General features: G+C 39.0%; 1 protein-coding gene across 1 annotated transcript in view; it reads left to right on the forward strand.

Annotated features, from left to right (window-relative positions):
- LOC118252782 (ubiquitin-conjugating enzyme E2 E2) overlaps nucleotides 1-20,700 on the forward strand; it is a 212,318-nt gene extending 191,618 nt beyond the window's left edge. The window contains exon 6 of the mRNA XM_035556441.2: nucleotides 19,949-20,700. Within this exon, the coding sequence (XP_035412334.1) occupies nucleotides 19,949-20,046 (98 nt within the window). The 3' untranslated portion in view covers nucleotides 20,047-20,700. The remainder of the gene's footprint in view (nucleotides 1-19,948) is intronic.
- Nucleotides 20,701-21,284: the final 584 nt, after the last annotated feature.

The following is a 21,284-nucleotide window of genomic DNA, read 5'->3' on the forward strand; positions in this document are numbered from 1 at the left end:
AAGTACCATTTCTTCCACACAACAGTTCTACAGCCAGTAAGATCTCTGTCCCTTGGTTGCTCCACTGGCATTCCCTACCAGGAAAACTGGACCTGGTGCCTTGGCCTTGCTGCTGCCCCTGGTCCCTGCGGGACAGACTGTGCCCCGTGACCTCATTTGGGCACTGACAGGCACCACCTTCCAGATGGGGATTTGTGTGGTGCTGCAGGAGAGAGGGTGGGAAGGTATGGCCTGAGGCTGTAAGCAGCCTTGGCGTTTTTTTCCCCAAAGTGTGTCTGGTTCCACTGAACACTTGGCTGGGCGCTGAAACACAACTAACTACTGAGAGGCTGTATGAGCTTCACTTTCTTCACTCTTTAGAAATCTCTGCCAAATTTCTAGCCTAAATTGATGCATGGGAATTTTATACTAACTTGTTTTTCAGCAACTTTTATCCTATAGCTTAAATTACTATTTTCCCTTGCTGTTTTTCATTCCTGGTGTATTAATGAAGATCCACCCTCTTTCCTCTTGTCTTTATTTGCTGCACACTAACCAGGCCTGTGTATATTCACTTCCACCCATAAGACGGCCTTTCCATTCCCCTTATCACCCTCGCTGCCCTCTTCTGCCCCTGCGTCAGGCTGAATTCATCCTTCCTGAACGTGGCTGATTTGTGGGGAGTTCATCAGTGCATGAGGCACAGCTAGACGGGCTAACCTGCTGGTGGTCACCATCATCCGGACTGAAAAATTTACTGTTCCCAGTTGGATGTTCCTGTCTCACTCGCAGCCCTGCCAAAGGCTGATTCTTTCTTAGCTCTGTCATTTACACCACTTGTCTGCTTTCTAACCCAATTCAATGAAATGATTCAGAAAGGGAAAGGGAAAGGGAAAGGGAAAGGGAAAGGGAAAGGGAAAGGGAAAGGGAAAGGGAAAGGGAAAGGGAAAGGGAAAGGGAAAGGGAAAGGGAAAGGGAACGGGAACGGGAACGGGGAAGGAAGGAAGGAAGGAAGGAAGGAGGGAGGGAGGGAAAAGAAATAAAGCTTTTATAAGAATACTGCATTGACCTGTGGCAAAGAAAATGAGCAAACAAGTGACAGCAGTAACTGCTTAACCTGGATCAGCACTACCCAGGTTAGTTGTTGTGACTCTGCTTTTAGATCCCGCACTGGCATATTATATTAGCAGTGTAAAGCTGCTTATCTCTTGTTATCCTTTAAGCACCACAGAAAGTGTGAAGCAGTTTGTTCAGTCATATATTTAAAGTTTGCTGTGAACATAGTTTCAGATGGAAGCATGTGCGTGTCCTCAGCAGTGAGAGCACGCATAAAAGTAAATGAGCTGGATGGATATCGCTGCATTACTTTGATGTGAGTCCCATCAATTTTTATAGGAGTTCAGTTGCTCAGCATGTCTGAAAAGTAGACTGTTTATGTTAAAAAACTTTGTGATGCATGTGTGGTACTCAAATATAATACCTCAGTTAGAAGTATGCATGCTGTTTTTTACAAGTACTGCCATGAATCATGACTTTACTAGATGGTTTCATACTTTGTTAACCCGCACTAAGTAATATGGCTGTGCATTTTAATGACTTGCATTTATCTAGGCACAGATAAACAAAGTCAAACGACATCCTAAGGTTATAGGGATTTTAGTCATCTCACTAAGGGACATGAGACATGCTTTCAAGCTTTCTTTATATTAGTCACCCTCATGTTTTGCCTTTATCTTTCCCAGAAACTTCATTGTTTTCATCACAGTAATGGTATAGTTGGCAGTTACTGATAACGTATTATCATTGCTTTTCAGTTACTATTACAATTTATTCACGTGGTTTGGCATGATTTAGGTTTGTCTAAGTATTTTCTGCCAAAAAAATACTAGTACCCTTACCTCCACCTGCATGAGGGTGCTGGAATTAAGAGATGGGATACAGTTATTGCAGTATTTTTTCTTCATTTTTTTTTCTTTGTTGCTTTTCTAAAGGTTTGCAAGTCTCTATACTCTTACTGCTGGGAGTATAAAATCCCAGCTCTGTCATCCTTTGCAGAAAAGGATTCAATAGTGTAATTTAATGTATATCTTTGATCCTCAATGGGATCAGAAACAGCACTTTGGAGAGTGACTTTTCAACATAAACAATAAAAGCCCTAAAAGCCTGAGTGGTATTTGCCCTGCTACAAAGCTGCTGGAATTGCTGCTGTGTCCAGGAGCTTTGCAAAACCCTAGTGGGTGGGAAGAGTTAAGTCAGAAGAGGTGCGAGGGAAAGGCTCGGTTTAGCACATTGTCCTTATTTCCCAGCCTTTCCTCCCTCTCAGCCAATAGCATGCTCTTTGGGAAGGAGCCTGTCATTGTGCTGCAGTGCCACGGCACCATCCCTCGGCAGGCCCACCGTCAGCAGCCACCCCACAGCTCACTGCTGGGAGGGTTCCAGCTGTGATGCATGGCTGCGTGCCTAGCACTGGGCCCAGGGCATGCGGACAGACTCACTTCTAGGAAGTTATGGGAGCCTACAGTCTGAATTTGTGGTAGGGTTTGGGAAAACCTAGCCTCATCTAAGTGATTGTAACAGTTCCTGCATCACTAACTAGTAGTATATGCAGGTATGTTGGCACTGGCCCATGTGGATCAGCTGGTTGAGGAGGTCCCTCACAGCCACCCACAGCACCCATGGACTGGGCCTTGTCCCACCTCTGGCACCGAGAAGTGGGTTCATGTGAACCCTCTCAGGAAAAACCATCTGCTGAGAGGTTGGGTTCAACTGCCAGCCTTCGACTTGATGCCCCTGGACATGCTCCCTTCTGATACCTCTTCAGGGTGATCGCCTCTGGTACAGGGGCAGTAACATCCAAAACCACTGTGGCCACTTTTAAAGTGAGCATCTGTTTTATCTGCTTTAGATTCCACAGGAACACAGGAACAGCTCTGTTTTCTCAGCCGATAAGCTCCAGCCATACCACCATGCATTTTAACAGGCTAATAGGTGTCCACTGTATCAATAAAAAGATCTGTTTTCAGAATTACTGAAAGATCTGAAAGCACTAGCCTGTCCAAAAAAAGAAGAGAAAAAAAAAAAAAAGATTAAAAATAAATCTAAGGCAGCTTAATAAAGGAAAATGTAACATAGCTGTAAAAACAAAATCTGTTCCATGCTGGAGTGTTTGGCTCCAAGCGAGGATTTGGCTGACTTGTGGTCACAACTCTGCTGTTTGGCTTCCATGTCCTAACTCTAAAATAGCTACCCAGCCCCGGGTAATGAGGAACAGGTCCATGCCCCTCGGTGCTCGGCAGGCTGGAGGTGTCTGTTCTTTCTTCTCTTCTTCTATACATCTAGACCTAAGAGGAAGCATGCATGATATTTGTCCTCATCTGGTGCTTCTCCATAGCAGAGGCTGCTTTCTGTCAGCGCCGGTTCATGTCAGATATTCCTTCTGCAATTTTTTAGGCTTTCCAATTATCATTCCTTCTTTTCCCCTCACCCCAAGTTGTGAAGTGAATTTAGAAACTCTGGATGACAGCAAGTTTAAGGGATGAGCCACTTCTCATTTTCCTCATTCCTGTAATTTTTTCCCTTAAAGGCATAATCTGCACATTTTGCTGCTATCAAAAAACTTTACTTCAGAATCAAATCTGATTTTTTTTTCTTCTTCCCATTTAGCAGCTTAACAGCTTTGTTCAGTTTATTAAAAGGACTTCTAGTCTCCCCTGTACCCAAATATATTTTCCAGTGCTTTGTAATGGAATGTGATTTTTGTTTAGAATATTTTTGTCAAGACATACAGAAAACAGGAAAATCATAAATACTCCTTCTGCAATAATCCAAACCATGTTTGAGTACATTTGTCAAGTGTGGTGAATATTCTGAATAATGAGCAAAATTCTTAGAAATTGGCAAAATAATATTTAATTTGGTCAATTCTATTAGGCTGGCTAACCACTGATGCTTTGATTCTTCTCTGGCACCCACAGGCTACCAGTTGCACTGTCATAGTACAGTACTATCAGATTTACAACAAAATAACCTCGTTTTGCCATATATCCCTTTTGTAAGCAGCAGAGGGTTGTGTAAACAATGAAATTGCTCTGTTGTCTGAGATTATTTATATTCTTCAGCTTGGAGCTATTTTTCCCTTTTCTTCAGAGTTTGTATACTGTCAGGAAATGGGATGGTTTCTAGACTGTTTCAGCACAATGGAAAATGCTTTCTTTGTATCTTGAGAAGCAAAAAAAAACCTATGCCTTGTCACTCAAACATGGCAACAAATAAGAGATGGCAAACAAAAGTTAGAACAGTTAGGAATCAACTCATGGAGTAATGTTGTTATGTGGTTCTAAGTTGCTATGTAACCTTTCTGTCCTTTTTAAAATCTCTACCTTGGGATGTCTCCAAATGGATTTAGCTCACTTCTGAGGCTTTTCCTTAACAAACACAAAGGTCGAGTGTGGTCTCTCTGCTATATTGGCACTACTGGATTATAAGCAGAGTGGATCGGTGCACGTGGCTGACTTTCACATAAGGCCATCCTAGTAAGCTGTCCTAGCATAGCATGAAAAGAAAATGAAACACAAAACTGATCATTTTAGTTCTGCTCTCTGTGACTGCAGAATGACAAAGTCCAAGACAGGATTGCCTTGGGAAAAACGCATCAGCATCCATTTCATTCATATGAGCAAAGCTCATGGCTCTTTCTGGCTCTTTTTGCCAGAAAGTACCTATTTGTCTTTAAATACTTCAAGTTCCCATGCCATTTCTATAGAACCTGCTGAATATCTATTGAAGTAATATGTACATGTGTGGACTGATTGTATCATATGTTCTGGAGCTGATATTTACTAATTCTTGTTAATCTATCATTGCTTTCTCTTTCCATACCTTTTAAAAGATATTGTGCTGTGCTATCTGTACCATACTAGAGTATATATACTATGCTAATTACTATACTATGGTTTTACTCACATATAGTTTCTTATCTTATGAGCTGGACACACAGCACCAATATGTTGAAGAAATTTAGGCACCTAAAGATGCAGGCAGACAAGCAGCAGTTTTTTCAGTACTCCCAGGGGGATTTAGGTATCTTAAGTCCCTCTAAGGACTCTGTACACTCAGGAAACTACAGACTTGTTACACATCTGGTCTTTATGTATTTGCAGACATGCACACCTGTATGTTTTAAACTCTGTGGACGTAACGTATAAAAGTGAAATTAAACATATATAAATGCAAGCAATGCAGCAGCACTTTATGAAAATTGTGCATAGATAAGCATTAAAAGAAAATTAATTTGCTTGTCGATAAAGAGGTGATAAAAATGTTATGAGATTTTGTTCCTATCAACGGACCGAGTCCCCACAACATGAACTCATGACTGTGGGGATTATTATAACAGCAGGAAAAACATTTGTGAACTGTCATCCTTTTAGTATTTCTCAGGAAAATATGTCTTGGAATATCTCCTAATTATGCGTGCAGAGGGAGGAGGCTTGGATCAGGATTGCTGTTTATGTTGGCCTAAATCTTTGCTCTTTTCAGTTACATACTGACAACACCGTATGGGTAGAAGAGCGTTGTTCGGGGGCATAGAGGCATTTCATGTGTTGAGATTTATACTGTTCAAAACTCTCAAGACATTGTTAAAAAGATTAGCGCTACTACAGAAATAAGGTTGTTTAGAAATATTTAGTTTAAACATGCACACTTTCAGAAGTCTGCAGTCTGTTTAAGTATATTTTTCTCTGCAATGTGACTGGAGTTAACTGCATAAGAATATTGGTGGTTTTATGTACTTTAGAAAGTAAATGGCAGAGCTTAGTTTTTAAAAATAAAATGTTCAATCTGGATTTTGTGGTGTCTAAAGTCATTAGCTATAGCTCCAGATACCTGTCACACATGCTCTTACCCTATCCTTTATTTTTATCTGGTGTATCTGTAACTCTACAAAGAATGATGGTTAAAAGGAAGAGAATAGCCATTCTCAAGCAGAAAAACAGTCATGCGCCATTCAGTAGGTATGTTGCCTGCAGCTGCTTATTGCTCAGTGGTTCAGTGAAAAGTGTAAAATTCCCTCAAAGCACTTCACTCACACGTAATATTTGAGAGGAAATTCCCTCTTAACCACAGCTAATGATCAGATTATGTGATGTAGCATGAGCAGTAAAAGCCTTAGCAGTGGTAACTTAGGTGGTGCCATGACTAGTGTGCTTCCTAATCCTTTCTTAATTTTCCTAAATTACCTTCTAGTATTCCTACACTGTATTCTTGTATGTGTTCAACTATTTGGTGTATGAAATATCTACTTCCTTTCAACCTTCTCTAAATGTGATTTGTTTTTGTTTGTGTTCTTTTCTCACTATGAAAGGATCAGCAAGACCACTTCTTTTTAATAATCTCCTTTATAAAAGTACCTATCACGTTTTTTTTGTCTTTTTTTTTTTTTCCAGACAAAATAAGCTTAGATTTAATCATTCCTTAAATGGGAAAGGTCTGATAATGCTGTTAATGATTTCTTGTCCTTTTCAATAAATTTTCTACTCCTATTGTGGTTTTGTTTTTTTTTTTTTCATTTAAGGCAATGTGAGAAAAATTGAACTTCAGATATAATAATATCCAACCATCAATGGCATTTGATTAAATCAGAGATTGACCAAAATCCAAAATAAATAAAGAGGCCTTGTACATCCATATCAATAAATAAATGTAAATGGACTTTAGGCATCATGAAATTAAAAGTACTTGTAAGAATGCATGAGCGATAAATGCTACAAATACAAAAGGTTACAATATATTTTCCTGCCAATAAACATATATAACTTAAAATAATGCCAGTGGAGATTTCCTATGGTATTACCATAGAGAGAAGACAGGTAATTTAATGCATACCCATAGTAAATCTTTGTGCGAACCAGGACCAAAATAAGTCATCAATGTTAAATATTTTACCAGGTAAAGGGTTTAGATAAAGGAGTTATTTCATATATATAAAATATAAAGTCCTCATTATGTGTATTTTCTTTGTTTCATGCAGATTTTTTCTAGCCAATGCAGACATGTTCCTATTTACACTGGCTTAGACAATTCTATTTCCACTGATGAAAACTATTCTTGTTTCCTTAATGGATATATTTTCTCACTAATAGAACTGTATATGTATAAGGAAAAAATAATTAAAACTAGAAAGTAAATAATGTGAGACATCATATTTTCTCTGTATCCCTACACTTAATTCTCTAATCTCATAATAATTTTGTCTAATATTCATTATTTCAGTTAGTACAAATAGCTGAAATCTCAGCTGGAACAAATTGGCATCACTCCTGCTGAATATCTTACCCCAGATATCTCATTTAGATTTTGTTCAATTTTATTGTGTTGGTTTTTGTTTGTTTGTTTGTTTGCTTGCTTGTTTCTTTTCCTGCTATACCTTTTCTTACATGAAGGCAAGGGCAGAATTTTAAATGTATTACCATATATTTCTAACTGCCTATGAGCCACCTCCAGGACACTGATTAGCACAACTATTTTAAGGCTACTTCATCCTGTTCTTAAAATACAGTTATTCTTGTTTCACCATAGAAATCACACCATTGCATATTTTGTAAGTTCCTGAAAATCTTGCTAAATTTGGCTCTTTAGCAGATTCACAACAAGAATGTAGAGTCAGTCCTGACTAAACTAAAACAATATTTATAATCCTGGGTGTAAATAAGCTAGCTATTAAATCATTTAGTCTCTCACTTCCTTGAGTAGGATTTCAGAAATTAGCATTCCTGAGTTGTTCAGATTCTACCTTTAGAGATGATTTACACTACTGCAAGACATGTCTTTTTGTATTTTGCATGGCTAATTTTCTACATTATTCAGCAGGGGAGGAGGAAACAGTTGTTTGTTTTTTCACAGTTTTGCAGATCCATCAAAGGCAAGAAATAAGTCAAATTATATGCAGTGTGTGTTTCGGAATCCCTATTTTCATAGCAAATTAAGTTCAGGTGCATTAATCGGAGTAGGCAACAGTTACTTAAATAGCAAAGTGCATGGTGTAACTGTCCTAAACCTAAAGATGGGCTGTAATGTAAGATTTCGTTTTCATATGGGACACAGAAATAGAACTTTGATTAATAAATTGTTTGTAGAAAGTTCCATCAGCACAAGGTGTAGAAAAAAAGGCCCTTGTATGGATCGGAGCATTTTGCAGCTTTAAGATGAATTAGATTTTGGAGAATTCTCAAGGGCTGGAATCCTCATCACATGGTTTTTATAATACGGATTAGATAAAGTGGCATAGAACTAGAAATAACTGTAAGACACAATATTATACTAGCAGAAGGAATGCCCTCATGACCTTCCATGTCTTTTTCATCTCTACCTTGTACATTTTTTCCTACAGATCAGTCTTAGCACTTTATAGGCCAATGCCTGAAATCCCTTGACAAATTGACTATCATTTAGCCAGGCATGACAATGGAGTCAGTATGATCCCTCACACAGGAAAGATAGGATATCCAATGAAAGTTATTTTACCTGTTATTAAATATAAAATTATCACTGTAAATGTCATAAACTCCATCTTCATCCAGAGTTGTCATGTAACTTCATTGCAACTAATCCAGGAGCCAAACCTGCCTGCATGATGAAGGCTAATTATTTTGTTTAACCTGTTTTTCCTTCTAGTCCTATTAGAACTTGTTCTTAATTAAGCTTAATTATATTCATGTTCAGAAGTTAATTTAGAAATGGATAGTCCATTTGGTTACTAAAATGAGGTTATTTTCTCACTCACCTGCTGATTCCTCATTGCCAGAGCTGGCACCACCCTGCTCCCGTTCTGCAGTACTCCATGTCACCTAAGTACTTAGTATCTCCAGAAGTACTGCTATAACTAGCCTGTGTAAATATTCAGGATGGTACCCCACTTTTCATGCTTTATTGAGCCACTATGCACTGGTAGCCACATGGTACAAGCATCTTCCTTGGATGCATCTTTTGGTAGGACATTGTTGCTCTATATTCTGCAGCACCCAAGGGATCAAAGTTCACCACTCTGGACTGTCAGAAACCTGTCAAGTGTCACACGTCACTGACTCCATAGACCCCTCTCCCATACTCTGCTGAGAAGGCACCTGTATTTCATACATTCACAGCACAATAACATTTTGGGACGCCTCCTCTAGGAGAGTGTGAGACACAGATACAGATGGCAAGCATGAGGTACAGTCTCAACATGCCATCACACAGCCTGGCTCAAATGACCTGTGCCTGCAGTCCTTAAAAGCCCCAAGAAGTCTGCCCCATTAAAAACCCATCTGGGCCATGGCAACAAAACCCCTGAACACAGAATCATAGAATCGTTTAGGTTGGAGAAGACCTATAAGAACATCACGTCCAACCATTAACCCAACACAGCCAAGTCTACCACTAAACCATGTCCCTAAGCACCACATGGTCATTACCAGGCATTTTCCTTCCACTGCCTCATGGTGCCACCTCCTTCCACATGTTCCCTGGGAAGAAGGGAAAAATAGGCAACTTAAATAGATGAGTTTAAATAGTTAAGAGGCCAGACTATTTTTGAGTTACTGGAAAACAGTAAGAGGTGTGCTAATGCAAGGCACACCGAAGTTCCTATTCTTGTTCCAAGGGATGTTCAACTTCCCAAGGGATTTCAGGCCCTGGACTATGGAAAGGGAGTCCTATTGGTATTAATAGGACTAAAATTCTTCACCAACCCTCCTCTTTGTAAGTAAAAGCTTCTTGTATTCCTTTGACATTCTGTATGGGATTCCTAATAACAGTTTTGGATTTAAATGAGTTGAATTAATAACAAGATTTAAAAGGACGAGAAAGAGAAAATCAGATTAAACCAAAATAAGCAGCATTCATAATGTATGCAGGCTTTTCTAGTTACTCCCTGGATTAATTGCAGTAAAGGAACAAAGGGATAGATTCAAGAGCAGGATTCAGATGACTCCTGTATCTGACCTAAAATGACCCTGATGTGTCTAAGTTGAAGATTTTGGTATTGCTCACATTCAAACCCTTCTCCTAAAAGTGAAGATACCTGTGGGACTCATTTTCCTCTCACCATCAAAACGCAACCAAAAGACAAGACAATGCAGTACCTATACAGTAATATTCGCACCCCTCCCTGTCCCCTGGAAATCCACACAGTAGGTGGATCCTGTTGGACCAACTGGTTTCTTGCAGTTGCGAATCTACATTTGGTGCCTGTAGTTATGGGATGTCTGACAGTATACAAAGCATGGGCACGGGAAATGCCTTTATACCCAGTTACTTTGGGATTAAACTGTTCATTTGGGATGTTTAAGACTCACAGGTCACCTCTTTCCTCAGAGATGGTAATTAGTGGGAAGTGAGAAGAGAGAAATCCAGAAAAAAAAAAAATGTTTTTTTTCTTTAAAAGAAATAAATTTTAAACACACTGGAATTCATATAGAATACCTCTCTCTCCTTCAGTAAATCTTGAGACAAAAATAAACATCCACAGTATTTTATTTTTTTTTTCTGAAAATATAGTTATCAACCTATGGATACATGCCAGTTACAGTATGGATCTTAGCATTTTGGTTGTTTGACAGCATTTTGAGTAATTCCTTTATTATCTACTCAGTGATCTTTCATGAGGTGAATGCATATTGTTATAATACATTTGCTGAAATTTTATCAAGCCATGTGCCATGTAATGTCTTCCATATCAGGTTCTTAGTTGCTAAAACTTTTCTATTAATTTTTTTACTAATGACAATGACTGTTTCTCAATCAAATTCATTGTTGTGAACAGATACTTCACTAATGTATCCATGCTTTTAATTTTGAAATGCATCCAAGCATCAAAGTAAAGTGTGTTATTTCAGAACTTTAATTGTTCCAGCATGATAGCACTTCTAATAGGTGCATGTTCTTCCTTAATTAAAGACAACTCTTCAAGATCGGTACACTGTGCCTCATTGATCCATGATTGCCTCAGCTAACTCCCAGCCAGCCCCTGAAGTTTATAGAAACCCTGCTAAAAACTGCAGACAGAAAAAAAAAATGACAAGAATGATTTCCCTTGGCAAGATACAGAGATGAATCACTGCCAGCGTTTTCCTTTAAGAGCCATGTTAATAAAATTGGGCCAGATAATACTCCTTATTTCTGAAACATCTTTTTCTGGGGCAGCCTCATATTTCACACAGATCTGTGGTAGGTAGCCTGACAGCAATCAAATGCAAGTCTAGAGAGAGGGATGAATTTCTCCTTCCATATATCCAAAATGTTTTAGTAAATGGATGTTTTCTAAACTGGATTTGCAGAGCGCTTTTATTTTTGAAGATAGATAACATTTTACTCCAGACATCAGTTTGGACATTGGAATCAAGTCATATATGCCTTAATATTTGTGTAACAACTCTTCCAGACACTATATGAACTAACAGAAGTCAGATGTGTTTCTGACGATTCCACAGAGCTCAAAATTTAGAGTGAAGTCATGGCGTACAGCCTCTTTATGACACGTCTATACAGACACATTTACTACAGTAGCCAGATAACTTGCAATTTTTAGTGTATGTATTCTCAGAATATCCTGTGTGATGGAGAAGCATTAGCTCACTTTTACAGATGGGAAATTAAGGCACCAGTGTATGACCACTTAACTTTCTTAGGGTCATCATGACTACTTGCAAACCACGAAGACCATGAAGCACTCCAGAATTTCACTCCTTGCAAGCAGTGTGATGTGACTGCTTCCCTGCTTACCTGCCCAGACACATACCCTGGCTGTACAACAGAAAGAGACCTCAAGATCTTCCATTCTTTATCATGTTCTCTTTCTCCTCCTACACCTACCCTGATCTTTCCCAGGAAAAAGGCATTAGGTGTATAGCTAGAGAGGTAGGCAAGGACTGGATGATTGGGTGACCAGGCCTGTGGGATGTACTGGTGAATACAACTTAATAGGAAGCCTTATGCAAAATCATGTCTCCTTTATCCCTATGTTAGCACAGTGACCACTAGGCTAGCTTTCCTAGCTAGGAACAAAGCCTTTTTCAAAACTTAGGCTTTAAAGTTATACACTCTCCAAGCTATTTTATATAGCACAACTTTCACTTAGTTCCCTAACTGCGGAGGTGATGAGTGTAAATGTTCAGATCTGTTGAGACCTTGTCTCAGGTTCTTAAACATCTGCCCTGTATTTCCTTATTTCCCATGTTATATCTGGAAAGACAGTCTTGGGTTTTGTCTGAAACTGAGAAGTGACATAACAAAGTCAGTCTTTGTTTCTTCTGACTCCAACAAGTTAAATCACCTTGTATCTAAGAAGAATATGTCAAAGGATATCTTACTGAATCTCTCATTATTTTTCTTTCGTGGGAAGAACCCTTGAAGGACTGTTGTGGTTTAACCTGGCAGGCAGCTAAGCACCATGCAGCCATTCAATCACTCCCCATACCTCAAAGTGGGATGAGGGAGAGAATCAGAAAAATGAAATTAAAAAAAAAGGTAAAAACTCATGGACTGAGGTAAAGACAGTTTAATAGGACAGAAAAGGAAGAGACAATGATGATGATAATAACAATAATAATTATGATTGTAATTATAATAATATAATATACAAAGCAAGTGATGTGCAATGCAATTGTTCACCACCTGGTGACTGAAGCCCAGCCAGACCTTGAGCAGCAGCTTCTCCCCTGCCCCCCAGCCAATTCCTCCCACTTCTACTGTTCAGCACAACGCCACATGGTGTGGGACACCCCTTTGGCCAGTTTGGGTCGGCTGTCCTGGCTGTGTCCCCTCCCAGCTCCTTGGGCATCCCCAGCAGAAAAGTCCTTGGCTCTGTGTAAGCACAAGGTCATATGGTTGTCCACTTCATCAAAGCCAAGTCAGCCATAGTAGAGAGCCTAATGAGGTACATGAGCTCTAAAGCAATTCCAGCAGGCGTATTTTGATGTTTTAGCACACTGACGTAGCCTATATATATTAGAATTATTCTGTTGAGTGTTGAGCTGTAGCGAGCCAAATCTGCACAACTAGTTCCTGAAACAAGAAGCAGAGTTTGTTACAGTCCATATCATATGATTTCTGCTCTAAGCTATAATTGCTAAAATGGATAATAACTTCACTGACTTTCTAGAATTTGTTCTTTTCTCCTCTAAGGACCACTTTTTTTCTTTACTGAAACAATCCATTTTATTTGTTTTGCTTTTTATAGTGTTTATGGATCACTTCATCATTCTTCTGTACAGTTTTCAAAGAGCCTCATAGATGGATAAATGCATTATCTATGGCTAGTTGGAACGGTGATTTTATGAAAGCCAGGAATAAATTGTGCTTCTGCTTGTAGGGTGTGTAAAGCAATCCAGAGCCCCGCTACTGCTCTTTGTTCTGGCTTGAATCATTCTGTTGTTCCAGTTCATAAGCATGTGTTGATCAGACTTCCAACTGCGAGGCTAGTTTTATTGCTGCACAAACAGGGATTAGTGCCACGCTGTACTCGTTTTCATTCGTGCCCTGATTTTTGAACACTCTTTTCGAAGGTGAAAGGTTAGTGGAGTAATTCAGTGTGCCACTTCACCTGCCTCTGCCTCCAAAGAATTACTTAGCCTGTGCATTATTATTAATGATAGCAAGAGAGAGAGCAGCACTGCTACTATAAGATCACCGAAGGATCGTATGATGCATTTCACATGCCTCATTTTCCACATCAAGACACACAGTATCCTTGACATGGTCTTCTAGGAGTTCATTAAGTTGAAAATAGGTGACATGTGGCAAACTGTGGAAACTTCCTAAGGCAAAGTGACACTATAAATAAAATTACTCACAAACAATTCATCTTTTCTTAATCCCTTTCTCTTGGAGTATTAAATTGTTCTATGACATATTTGGCGTAGCATGTCTCGCATTGCTTTTGACTTCAGTTTTCACTGGCTAGTCTCCCTATAAGACAAGCCTGGACGTCACTGAAAACAACATGAGAGTATAATTAGAGACAAAATATATTTTTAAAATTAAGTTTAAGGATGTTTTTGGTGTGTATTAAGCTGCCAGCATCAGCTGTTAAGAAAACTGGTGTTACAGAGAATTATTAGTTTCTGCTTTTTTCCCCAATCTTTTTTTTTTTTTCATTTGGCTTTCGGGACCTATTTCTTAAAGGTTGGTACAATATTAAAAACCACAAAAATTGGATTCAGAAAACTTGGTTTTCACTGCAAGCCATTGTGGGAATATATACTGTCCTGCACTGCTATTTGCACTGAAATCACCAAACAAAATGTAGTTATTAAAAATATTAAATTTAATTTGGGGGGGGGGGGGGTTAATTTCTGGGTAACCAATCTTGCCTATGCTGCTGTGTAAAGATGGTTCCAAGGCAGCTGTACAGTAGGTGACATACGGAGCACCTGCACTTTTCCTTGAAAGAGTTTGAAAAAGCAAGCAATCCCAATTTTTTTAATTCAAAAAAGCAGTACAGCAGAATACATGGAAAGAGACCTAAAAAAATCAATCAGTATTCCAAAAATCAAAATCTCTTCTAAACACGTAACTGAAGTCCAAAGAGATTTAAAAAAAAAAAAAAAAAAAAAAAGATTTTTGTTTTTTTCACACAACTGGTTCAAAGAAAGAAAAGCAGATTTAATTTTTGGTGACTGATGTTTCAGTACAAGTAGTTCCATAGAGCCTCTCAATGGGATGCCTCTCAGAGCTATGAGAAAGGAGTAGTTTATGGCTCAAGAGACAGAATAAGACCTTTCAAGTTGCATCTAACCTTTGGAAATTCTTCCAGTTTAATTCTGCTTCATCAGCTGGAGGCCAGCTCTTCAAAATTCCCCCTGATACAGAGCTGAATCTAAACCCAAACCAAAAAAAAATACATATATATATATATATATATATCAAATATTTGGCTAAAGAAACTATAAAATTTTTATAGGGCTGTGGTTTTCAGTTTTTAAGGTGCTCCAGAAATCTTTCTGAGAACTCATTTCTGATGGTGTAATAACTGGCTCCATCAGCTGTTCTCTATTAAAACTGTAAAATGCTGCAATAGAAATATTATTCTATTTTATAAATGCTCATAAATATATATATATAATGCATACAAACACCCATAATGTACATTTTAAGTCTAAATGTGTGACTCGTTAACCATATTGGCACTACCAATTGGAATTTCATTGCATATCATGTGGCTGATGGAGAAGGCACATTGAAATCAAGCTGTTAAATACACTATCTCCATTTTTTATTTCACTAGAGTATGTTTGCTGTATTTTTAAAAGAGCATTGGAAAGCCCAGGAGATGAATTCTGCTCTGAAATTGCTATTTGCTGACATAGAAATAGCTGTAAAAATACAAGCAGAGAAAAATATAGCGTAGCAATATATTTTCATTTATTTGGGGGAAAAGTAGTTTTAAAGAAGAATTATAGTCTGTCTTCTGGATAATAAAGCAGTGTAACTAGCATTAAACACAGCTGAAATTTTGTAATGACCAAACCTCAGCTCATCCAAATCCCCAATAGCATTAACTCCCCAGAATTGGGCTGTAAATTTGATTAGCCTTACAACAGATATGAGATACAAATGTTCTTCCGTATACAGTCATATTAAGTGGCTGCAAAAGAAGATGACAAGTCATTGCAGGGCAGCACATCCAACCACTGAAGAGAGGCAGGAATTCATCTCACCCAGCTCTTCTTCCCATCACGTGCAGCACACAATTGCTCTTTGCTGTCCCAGGTTCCCAAATATCCAGCACTCCGCTGGGGTGTCCCTGTTTGGCCACAGGACAGAGGGGGGGCTGTGTATGGAAGGTGTCACACCATGGCCACACCAGCTCTCAAGCCAGGCATGGTGCGTCTGGGGATCCGAGAGGTCCCAATATACAAGCATCCTGCCAGGCTAGCAGTTGCCCGTGGTTTGAATGGGTTCATTGCCCATGTTTCCAAGAGTGGCATTGCCTGAGACTGTATGTGTGACAGTGTTCTCCACAACGTTTTGTTCTGTTTTTGCCTTAATTTATAGCATTTGAATATGGCTTAATTGTGCTGTTCTTATTAGTAATTTATTGTGGCTTTATTGTCATTTATTTCACTAGGTCCTTCTGATAACACATTTCTTTATATTCTGAACCCCTGGTTTTCACTGACATTTGGACAAAGCCCCACTGGGAGTAGATTTCTGAAATGAACCCTGATTCACTGATGAATCACAGTACTTCCTAAAAAAAAAAAAAAAAAAAAAAAGGCTAGACTGGTTTACTAATTATGCAAACAAATTTCTAACATTGAGAATAAAACCACAGATATATACAAATGGAAAATAAGAAACAGGTTTACTGTAATGAGGAATGGAAACATGGGAAAAGTAATTCTGAGTTTTGAGATCCAGTATTCCTTTTCATCTTTCAGTTGGATAGTTTATGCGGCAGTTGTTTTGTAACTACATATTTGGCCCTACTAATGATGATTTCACAATGCTCCTTGTGCTGTGTAGCCCAGCTGAGAACCAGCCTATGCTCAGCCATTAGCCTGTTTGTAGAGGGGGTAAATGGGTACTATTCTTTCTTCCTCTTCCTCGGTCTTTTGTAGGACTTGAACACTATGGGCACAGGCTGTGCGTGTTGAGGATGAAATCTTCAATATTATTTTAATTAAGCTGCTTTTATTTATTTATCTGATAAATTTCATTTCCTGGCCTGTTGCCATGAACTACGTAGAGATGGTAACTCATGACTCACTAAGTGGTGAGAGATGTCTCTTTGGGCCTACTGTCCAGCTGCCTCCTCCAGCAGGGACAATGTGGCTTGGGCCTAAAGGTGCCCATCTTCATGCAGGTGCAAAACGAGACCATTTGCATGTCTGGAGTTCACACACCATCCGTATGTCCACCAGCACAAATGCAGTCTGCTGTATCAACTTGGCCAGTGTGCCACTAGTTGGGAGACTCTGATCTAAAATTAAAAGTTTTCTCCTCACCAGTTGTCCTGACTTCCCAAACAAAGCTGTTGTGCTTCCTGATGGTTTTATGGCTTCACAGGAACTGCTAAAATAAGCTGGCTCTTCCAACACCTGTTGAAGAGTCCTTATTAAAGTCCTCACAAGTAATGACAACACAACTCAAGACCCTCTGGCAGAGATGTGACTTAGGAGCCTCTCTGGCAAGAAGTATTTGTCTGTTCTTTCAGATTGGGATCTCAAACTAGCAAGTGAATTTGCCAGACTGTGGTTTTGTTCTTTTATTCAACGTTGTTGTAAGCAATAAAATGTATAGACAAGCTGCCAAATTGCAAAGAACAATGTTATTTCTGTTATTACTGAGAGCAACTTCTAGCAACGTCCAATCCACAGCTGGCTGTTGGTGCCGCTGGTCCTGCTCATGGTATGGCAGGCAAGTACTGCTCCTTGCGTCAGCACTCCTGCTTCACACAGGCAGGTGCTGGTGGAGGAGGCCCTGACTCAAGGCATCCACCCCAAGATGATAGTTGATTCACAGACCACTCTCTTGGTGGGAATTTACACACCTCCAGCAAAAGCTAGATAGACCTCAAGCATCTTGCAGGTAGTCACCTGTCACCTCCACTCCTTCCCCAAATACAAAACAAAACACACAAAGACAAAGGCTTACAGCCTATTTCTCTTTGTCTTCACAGCCAGCATCATCACCAAGCCATGAATTTAGACAGTGTTTTAAAGTACTGCACACAGTTACTGCTTTGGCAAAAAAATCATCTTTCCTCAGGCTGTTTCATTCCCTTCCTTCCTCCCCTCACACACATGTGGTAGGGAACCACCATCTTCACTTCAGCAATATGGAGGACATCATCAACACATGGATCTGGGAATTCTTTCCACAGGAGACACAACCCATTGTGTCTTACATTACTGGGCTTCAACTGATTTCTCCACTTTCATGACAAAAATAACTCTCGCTGATTCAGCCACCCCAAAAGAAAGTAACCACCCTCCCATGACAGGAGGAGGTAAGAGAAGGAGCCTGTACTTCCCAAATCCTCCTGAAGATGTATGTTATTGAGATAGTACTTGCCGTGTTCCAAATGACAATGCCATGACATTCTTGCAGGCAGTCACCATCAGCTGCTTCAGAGGCCAAAACACACCTCACCTTTCCCAACAGCATCAAAACCAACAAATTCATGAAATTTTGCTCCAAGGATTCCTTTTGAGTTCCACCCTTAGTCTCCATTTCTATGTAGTTGTGCGGAAGTGTTTCTCCATGCAGGAGGGTGTGGGAAGTTGGAGCAGTGCTGTCAGACTCATCCCTGAGCTATACAGCCACTGTGACAAGGTTTCCCTCAGGCTGCTCCCTAAATTTTTGTCAAGAGAAGTTTTGCCTTTTCCCATTCCCCAAGTTGCTCATTTAGTTCTTCTCAAACCTCATTCCAGCCATGAACAACTTTGCACTCCTTAAACACCAGTAAAGTGTCAGCCTCCCATCTGCACAGACCAAAATCCTTCCAGTAACCCCCCCATATAGTTCTTCTCCTTGTCTGAGGAGCTAAAGGTTATATACTTTCTATTCTGAAACTTTTAAAATGGATCTTAGCTCAGCTATACCTCTTTGACACCCGTATGTGTAAAAATAGCAAAGTCCAGACCTCAATGACCTCCTCTGGATATATTAAGATATTGAAGTTAAGCATATGCAGTAGGTGCTTGCAGGACTGAGACTACAGGGACTTAGCGTGCCATAGCTGCAGTGGTAACTTGCCTTACTAATTTAGAAGGTGCGAATTTAGGATTCAAAGCACAGGCTCTTCTGAACGTGCAGGGTACATATTCAAAGCAAAAGATTTTTTTTTTCATTAGATGTTATCCACTAATATTCAGTACTGTTGGCAGTAAGCCAATCAATTGATTTTTGGCTAAAGCAATGTATTTATCCTATCATAAACGCTTATCATCAAACAAACAAAAAAGCCCAGATTTACTCTGCTTTGCAGACAGCCTGACATCTCGCTCCGGGAATCTCGGTGGTTAATAATGCTGTGCAAACACAACACTCAGATTATGACTGTACCGGGGAAGCTGGTATTCATATTGTTCAATGGCACCATCTTCAGTCAACTATAGAGCTGATTATTAACTGCTGCTAATAAGTCAAATGTGTCTTGCCTAAGTCAGGGAAAAAATGGTAACAGTGCTATTGAACTTGCATGGTGTGGTGATACAGTCTCAGGAAATGTACTGTTGCAGGAGAGCTATCAAGAGTATGGGTCCCCCCAAAAAGAAAAATCTCTGTGCATTTCATCTGCATTAAACTGAGAAGAAAAAAATGTTGCCTGAGAAAAATGTTGATTGCACACTGTCTGTTCTGTGAAAGTCTTTTCTTGGTTTGTTTTTCTTAGAGGGCTAACTGATTTTATTCAATTGTTTGGGAAGTAATTTGTAGATCTAGATTAATGTAAAATTACTTTTTCTGTTTATTACTTCTTTTTGGAAAAAGAGAAGTAGCCAAAGAAGACTGAATCATACAGCATTCTGGCCATATGAGCACTCAGAATGGTCTCACAAATGAAATGCCAATTTCCGAAGTTTGAAATTAAGTTTTGCTGCTTTGAAAATAGTACTCATTGCCCCATGCATTGCCCATGGAAGTTTAATACCATAACTAAATGACTTTTAGTATGTTCATTCTTATCACCTGAAATTCTTCTTGCCACTTTTGGCTCAAACAGAAATTATTGGAACATTTGTTCGTGAGAGAATGGTTCTAGTCGTATGTCTACCAAAAATGTATAACTAATTGCCCAGCCAGCTCCTCCCCTTCCTCTTGTTCTTTTCCTCCTGTATGCATGCGTGCTTTCAAAATCAGAATAATATATGTAGGCACCTTGTTCTTACAATTAAAGCCAAGAAAACAGAATAAATCTGAATCTGAGAATAGCTTTTTCATCCTTCCCAAGCTGACAAGCATTTAATGGTTTGTGTTTCCTTTTCAGCTGACCCCCTGGTTGGAAGTATTGCCACTCAGTATATGACTAACAGAGCAGAGCATGACAGAATGGCCAGACAGTGGACCAAGCGATATGCCACATAGGAACCTCCTCTAGGATTTGCTGGACCTGTGCAAGCACATTCACTAAGTGCATCAATAGCCCTTCCCTTCATTCTTATTTTTTATTAAATTTTGAACCATTTTGTGACAAAAGGTTGTCCTTACTTTCTTTTTGTTTTTATTTTTATTTTTATTTGTTTGGGGGTTTTTTTGTTCTGTTAACTTGAAAGTTGTTTCCCTCAAATGTAGACAGGGAATTTTGGTTATCAGTGCAAAGAATGTTGGATCTGTAATAGTATAGAGCTTTGTCACAAAGCTTTGTATTAATGTGTGTTTTTTTTTTCTTTCATGTGGTTTTTGGGAAAACAAACAAATTCAGAATTATATCTCGTTTCTACTTAAATGTAGTGTTTAGGGTTATTTTTTTGTACTGAAGTCTTTAATGGTGGGTGCATGCTACTGGGAACAAGTTTTGTATAAAAGCTTAAAATCAAGAATCACTGTGCATTACTAAGACTGTGTTTATCACTAGCCTTCCGTTTCCCACACAAAAGGCTATTGCGTTGAACAAATTAATATGTATTTTGATTTACTTAAAAGAAAAGTGCTTGTAAATTTCTTAGGGACCTGCCACTTTTGACTGTGGATCAGTTGATGTACACTTGTATTATTAAAGCACTCAATAAAACACTGTGGCTGATAAATGCGCTTTTTGCAAGACGGTGCTTTTGCCTTTGTGCAGTATAGGCTGCCTAGTCCTCACATAATACAACTACAGGTTAAGCAGCTATTTTTAGACCTAGATTATTCATTTGTTCTTAACAATTCATTTCTTAACTTAGAATTCCTCGTTGTGTAGATCTTTCATATACAAACATCTTCCAAATTTTAAGGCCATTCTTTCACATGCTGGTGCTAAGCTCAGCTATTCTGAAGCCTCTTGCTGAATCTTTTGTACTATAGCTTCACTATATCCATCTTGTTACTTTTAAAATGGTTGGCTATAAAAATAGCCTTGCAATGGAAGCAGAATATTGATGACAATTTTATACAGCAGGCCTCATTTTGCCTTTCTCCAAGCTCTTTAATTGTAAAAGCAACTGTTATTTAAAAAAAATAAATGAAGGTTTTCGATGGGAAAATTGAGCCCATTGCACCAATCATTCCCGGCTCATTCAATGGCAAGGGTATTTCTATTCAGATTTGACCTTCAAGCTAATTTTAGATATGCAGCCATAGAAGGAAAACTTCTTCTTGGCTAAGGAAATGTGTGGGTGTTG

Source organism: Cygnus atratus, chromosome 2, assembly GCF_013377495.2.
Source record: "Cygnus atratus isolate AKBS03 ecotype Queensland, Australia chromosome 2, CAtr_DNAZoo_HiC_assembly, whole genome shotgun sequence".
NCBI lineage: Eukaryota > Metazoa > Chordata > Aves > Anseriformes > Anatidae > Cygnus > Cygnus atratus.